The sequence below is a fragment of the Lycium barbarum genome, chromosome 12 (assembly GCF_019175385.1).
Source record: "Lycium barbarum isolate Lr01 chromosome 12, ASM1917538v2, whole genome shotgun sequence".
Lineage (NCBI taxonomy): Eukaryota > Viridiplantae > Streptophyta > Magnoliopsida > Solanales > Solanaceae > Lycium > Lycium barbarum.
This window is the reverse complement of record NC_083348.1, coordinates 104,977,439-104,984,324: the sequence shown is the minus strand read 5'-3', so window position 1 is coordinate 104,984,324 and position 6,886 is coordinate 104,977,439. Positions and strand designations below refer to the sequence as shown.

The following is a 6,886-nucleotide window of genomic DNA, read 5'->3' as shown; positions in this document are numbered from 1 at the left end:
ATTTCCCATAAAAATATACTTTCTATGTATGGGGTATCTCAATTTTATCATATGTTATACTTTGCATAATCATCTTTTCAATTAACAAATTATTTCATATTTATCCTAGATATTAAAGAAATTTCAACCTAAAACATAACGGCGGTATAAATTATAATCAAAAGTAGGAGCACAAATTTTAAAAAGTTCGCAAAATATTTAGCGCATGAAATCTACTATAACTCAATATTAAAGGTGTTACATATAAAACAAATGCTACAAGATGATTAGTTAAAAGAATGAATGATAAAAAAAATACAACAACAACACATCTATCGTAATCCACAAATGGAGTTGCCAAGAGTAGTGTGTACGCAAATCTCATTTCTATCTCGGAAAATAGAGAAGCTATTTCAACAGACCCTCGATTAAAAAAAAAAAAAAAAGTAATATTAAAATATTTCGTAATGAAGAGGTGTTTTAAACGTTTTACCTTAAAAATAATAATTAAAGAAATGTTCAAAACCAGGCAAGGGGCATAGAGCAAAGGGGTGAAAGAAGATTCCTTGCTTATATACATACGTCAAATCTCTAAACAAAATTTATACGTCACCCCGCAAACATTACATTATTTGTCGGCCCTTTCCCCTTTCTCTATATTTCTGGTTTCTTCGTCTAATCATCTTTGACTCAATTCCAACGAAAATGTCTTACGATTATCTCTTCAAGTACATAATCATCGGTGATACAGGTTCAAACTCTCTCTTTCATCTCTTCTTTTTATTTTTTAAACCCTAATTGACTGTATTATTTGAACAGGTGTGGGGAAATCGTGTTTGTTGTTGCAATTCACGGATAAGAGGTTTCAACCGGTGCATGATCTTACTATTGGAGTTGAGTTTGGGGCTCGTATGGTTAATATTGATGGCAGGCCTATTAAACTTCAAATTTGGGACACTGTAATTTACTTTTACCCTTTTGACTCATTTTTACTGTTTCCAGTTTTCATCACTTCAATTTTACTGATTTTATTCTGAATGCTTTGTCGCTCTACACCTATATGTATGGTAGCGGTTTCGAGTATTACACACTGGAAATGTTTAAAATTAGGGTTCATATTTCTATCAATCATACGTCATTAAATGCTAGTAGCCTCAAAATAGCAATTACACTGATCAAAAGTCTCTATCTAACTTAGTGCTGCTTTGATTAGTAATATATTTTACCTATCCCAAAAAAAAAAAAAAAAATCCTTCACAAATTGTATGTAAAGATTCCTTGCTTATATACATACGTCAAATCTCTAAAAAAAAAAAAAAAAAAGAGAAAAAAGAGTCCCTGTCCTCTATCTAACTTATAATTCCAGGGCATGTATATAGGATTTTAATTATTCTAGTCTTGTGGAATTAGATAAAGACCCCCTTCCATACCTTTTACATTATTTAAGCTCAATTGTTTACTTGGTGTTTAGTTGAGTGCCTCCGTAGTAATGAAATAAGAAACTATTAGTATACTGAACATCAATCAATCAACAACAACGACATGTCCAGTATAATCCCACCAGGTGGGGTCTGGGGAGGGTAGAGTGTACGCAGACCTTACCTCAACCTTTTGACGGGTAGAGAGGTTGTTTCCAATAGACCCCGGCTCAAAGAGAGATACTGAACATCAATCTTTCTAGGAAATTATGTAGTTGTGCAAACTGGACTAGGTGACAATCATTTTGAGTCCACTAAATAGTAAGAAGGGTCAACAAACTTGCTGACCCCATCACTTGGCCCCTACTCAGAGTAAAACTTTGACATGAAGCTCTCTGTCTTGACTCCCCAGTCAAACTTGGTGCACCATCCACGACACTTTAATGCAAAAGTTTTAAGGACAAGAGTTTGAACTATCATGCATATCCAAAGACATGGAATGCTAGGTGCTAGGTTATGGTGCCCGATTTGCGTCCAATAAGTGTTGCCAGCTGCCTAACTGGCAATCTCAGCGCACAACGTTTAGTGACGTGTTCTTCATCATTTTGCCTGGATATGATGCTGGTCCATCCGTCCAAACATTTTAGTGTGAAATGGCTAATTTGGAGTTGAGTCTGTAGTTTCCTGAGTTTTATTTATATTAATCAATGAAAAGATTATCCTATTTAGGGTTAATTGCATTTCATTCATTTAGTCTAGACTTGAGTATGTAATCTTGGTACAGCATAGTTTTGGAGGAAGTGCTAGGTAAAGTTCTCAGGTAGTTTATTCCCTTTTCATTATGAGCAGGACAACATGTTTTGAGATGGTCATTTGTTAGTGACCTAGTTCTTGTTTCACGTCCATAGTTTTTTGTCAAGGACGTGTCCATAGTGTTCCACATATTCTGTATAGGTGATAACAACTTAGAAGCCATACACTAATTCATGATTTTAAATGTGTTACACAATCAAACCAAGGAGGAACTCCATCTGTGAATATAGGGTTGGGGTTGGAGTCACCAAGGGGACAGTGTGGGAATGCTGCCACTGTTACTCTTGGGAATTCTTTTTGGGGGCGGTATGAGTTTTACCATGTCAAATATGTATGCGTGTGTGTGTGTGTGTCAGAGACACTCAAATTTGAGTATGATGCTACACTTTCTGTCTAACCTTTTTTGAGAATTGACTTTTTCCTGTCTAACCTTTGTGGTTCATTGTTCAAACAATAGATATATACTGATGTCAGATTAATTTGTTCTGTCTATGTTAAGAGACGACCTCTTTGATACTTTTAACTTCTGTCCTTTTTAACTTTTTGATGGTCAACTTGACCAACTTTTGGACTTAAATTGGACATAAGCTAATCTACTTTTTGAAATAAAATTTGGATTTTAAGAAACTAAGGCGTTCCTGCTTTAAAATGCCGTCTTACATGGAACTCTTGGTCAAATATTGCTTTTTATGACTCTTGTAGTGGAAGAAAGGGACAAAAGTTATGCATAGAAGGGATATATAACAGGTTATATCTGACATATTAGTATATCGATAACTCTGGAACACTGTGTATCTTTTTTATTTCAAAGTCATTCCCTTATCAGACAGCTACTTATTTCGGACTTTGATCTGATATTTCAATCACAATGATCTCAAACTCTCTCCCCTTCCCCCCATGCACCTTTCTTTCTCTAGGCTGGGCAGGAATCTTTCAGATCCATCACCAGGTCATATTACAGAGGAGCAGCTGGTGCACTTCTGGTTTATGACATCACCAGGTATATTCTGGTCCCTGTTTCCGTTTGTACACATATGGCCTATGATAGCTCAAATGTATACTTGCATTTGCATTCTTGAACGATCTTAGTCCTCATCAGTGGAGAAACTTGATGTAGGAGAAGATTTTTCTTTTTCCCTTTTAGAAATTTTTCTTCCGCAGAAGCCTTGCTTGTTATCGAGGCAAAAGTAGTCTGAGGTTTCCAGCAGATCTGATCATATGAAACACTAATTGAGGATTCCTGTAGAGATTCTATTTCCCTTCAAGTCATTTATATGAAGAAATCAGATGATATGTTTATTCTAGTTTTTGAGTTGGACATGGAAATTCAGATAGTAAAGTATAATTATTTGCTTAATTATTGATATATTATGTGCACATTTTGGCAGATTGTAATAACAGAAGTATGCTTGCTGAGTGTTGGATTGTTGGAGAAAAATAGACTAACAAGTAGAATAAATAAATTAGAAAATAATAACTAGACAGGAAGAGTTTCCATCGATTAGAAATTGTATTATAATCAAGTAATGAGGTTTACGGATAATGTGGTTAAGTCAGTGTGTTGATTCTAACAGAGCATTAACTCAGTATATCAGTTCCTTTATGATCAGATTTATTTATCTTGCCAAATGATTGTCTCCAGTTTTTCTAGTATTTCATTCTGATACTCATTTCTAGTATAATTTTTCGTTAACATTTTGTTAAAGCTAGTAATTGTTCTGTTATCTAGGAGAGAGACATTTAATCATCTAGCCAGCTGGCTTGAAGATGCTAGGCAGCATGCAAATCCAAATATGACCATAATGCTGGTAGGAAATAAGAGTGATCTGTCACACCGAAGAGCTGTCAGTAAAGAGGAGGGAGAACAATTTGCAAAAGAAAATGGGCTTTTGTTTCTTGAGGCGTCTGCCAGAACTGCTCAAAATGTTGAGGAGGTGACGCATTAGCCAAAGCCCTTGGCATTTCTCATCTATCAAATTCCATTGGCTTGTTTCTTAAACTAATGCAATGAGTTGGCAGGCCTTTATACAGACTGCTGGTAAGATACTTCAGAAGATCCAAGAAGGTGTTTTTGATGTCTCTAACGAGGTAAACAATTTTCCATAAAATGCATGACAAGGTATTTTCATAATTTCTGATTGTACTGCTTTCATGGGCCCTCTTTTTCGAATTTTTGCGAGTATTTAATTAGGATAATCTCATAGTGTTTGCAAGCTCTGGATATGAGTTTAGATGGGTGAAATCCTTGTTTAGTTGGTTGATAACTTTATATAAATGGAAGGTTCTGAATCTAGGTGTCCAACCTGGGTCGTTGTTTTCTATCATTGGTGCATTGTCTAACTATCTCATTTCATACTCTTTCAGTCATCTGGAATCAAGGTTGGTTATGGGCGTACTCAAGGTCCAGCTGGTCCACGGGATGGAGCGGTTGCTCAAAGAGGTGGATGCTGTGGCTAGTGTATATAGGTCCAAGTTGTATGATGCTCATAAACTTTGCTTTTGTCCTCACTCAACTAAGTGACAAGATTTGTACAGCTCAAATTCAGTTCTTCATCTGTTTGACTATGTTTACTCATATTATTTTAAGAGTAAATAGGTTCTTCAGGAGCGTGTTGAATCATAGTACATGTGGTATTTGTGTTATATGAAATGTTAATCTAGTAAAAGGATTGAGTTGAGCTCCGTTTGTTTTGACTAGAGCATCTCCTCCGACCAGGATCCTAATTCCCTTTCACATTACTTTAACTTATGGTCAAGTCTTCTTTAGAAATTTATTATTTGTAGAGCTTTAATTAATATTACCAAACACTAGGAGCTTAAATGCTGGATTTAATGATCTTTCTATTTGTCAATTGCACTGGCGGTTAAAGAGCTTGGCTAACTTGACAAGTGTTGATCCAATAACAACATACCCAATGAAATTTCACAAGTGGGGTTCAGGGAGGATAGAGTGTACACAGACCTTACTCCTAACTTGGGAGGTAGAGAGGTTGTATCCGATACACCATCAGTTGAGAAGTGTTGAAAAGAGATGACAATATAACTATACAATGCTGATGTTGCTGTAGAATTAGGAAGGCTTTGACGTCGCTACTTAATACTTTGGTCAGCTTTGTATCGTAATAATAGTCCTGCAAAGTCTTTGCCAGCAATACTATCTTTCACAGATGAGTTGGGTCAGTTATAAATCTTCATTGATCATAATTTTCATTTGAGCTAATTGACTCTGTTAGTTCTGATTCGTATCGGGTTAAGCTCGCTAACTTCAATTTGGAAAAGAAAAAAGAATTATAAAACTATGTTGGAATATCAATGACCTTTTTGCGAATTTTTTTTACATGTTGACAATGACTTATGTTATTATTATCAAGTAGTATTATAATTCTGGCTTGGCTGCTTATACGCAACTGAACTGTGTTTTCCACTCATTTTTGCGGTTTACATGGGAATGGCATATTGGCATTCAGGAAATCGATTCATGTTGAAGATGATCAATATGCCAAATAGCAGAGTTCGATCACAGAAACAATCCAGATCCTAACGGCACAAGGTTATGTCAAAATTCCAGTTTTTTTTTTCATTTCCTGATTCTTAGGGTTAGGGTTTTACTCCCTTGCTTGTTGAGACGGATCTAAAACTTGAACTTGACGATACATTGTGTCTTTAAAATCTTGAGTTCAGATCTAATATTTATTTAAAATATTATGGGTTTTATGGTTTGCGTAAAAAAATACTGGTCCAGATAAACCTGTTGCCAAAGAGCTAGATCTATCCTGGCTTACTCTAGCGCTCAAAGATAGGCTAGTGTCCTTTTCTAACAAAGATGATGCATAAAGAAATTCTTATCCAAAACATAGTTGTCTGTCATTTTTATATTTAGAGCCTGTTTGGATGGGCTTATGTCTATAAGCTGCAAACAGCTTATAAGCTAAAAAAAATAAGTTGGGTAGTCTAACTTATTTGTTTTGGCTTATAAGCTGTTTTCAGCTTAAAAGCTGTTTTAGATAAGCTAAGTCAAATGGGTTCAATTATTTTTTTGAGCTTATTTTAAGCACAAAATGACTTTAAGCTGGCCAGCCAAACACTCAAAAAAGCTGAAAACAGCTTATAAGCAACTTATAAGTCAATCCAAACGGGCTCTTAGAGAAGAGTTATCAAATGATTTTCGTAATCATATGCCAATTACCACTGATTTGTAGCTAGCTAGTCCGGTATTTAACTCATCAGAGCTTCATTAATGTCACAACAGTTTACAAATCTTTAATCATTGGCTGCAGAGTGCAGCTACCAGTCAAACTTACAGTATTGTAATTACTTTTGCCAACTCCCAACAACTGCCTATGTTCTGTCGCTTGCATCAGTTATCCAATTTATCCAAAAACTTTTTATCATAATTAACAATCATTATCTTGTCTAGTTCGATGAGAAATCACTACAAAAATTGAAATTAGCTATGAACACCATCGCCAAATAGAATTACGGACGGATTTCGTTGTTTAGACGGAATTTTCTATGCAATTCCGGTTTTTAAGTAGTGAATTAACTATGATCTGTACCCTTTAACTTCATTTTTTTTACTGAAATATTTTGGCACGAGGAATTTACCCGGTTTATGATAAAAATCGGTTAAAATCAATAACAAATACTAGACGATTAGCTAACAACAAGAATATAAA

At 35.2% G+C, this 6,886-nt stretch overlaps 1 protein-coding gene across 1 annotated transcript; it reads left to right on the top strand.

Annotated features, from left to right (window-relative positions):
* The first annotated feature begins 563 nt into the window (after nt 1-563).
* On the top strand, nt 564-4,888 carry LOC132622319 (ras-related protein RABB1b). Its single transcript, XM_060336907.1, has 6 exons — nt 564-730; nt 799-938; nt 3,128-3,210; nt 3,940-4,144; nt 4,230-4,298; nt 4,575-4,888. The coding sequence occupies exons 1-6, from the start codon at nt 685-687 to the stop codon at nt 4,665-4,667; spliced, it is 636 nt and encodes a 211-aa protein (XP_060192890.1). The 5' UTR covers nt 564-684; the 3' UTR covers nt 4,668-4,888.
* Nucleotides 4,889-6,886: the final 1,998 nt, after the last annotated feature.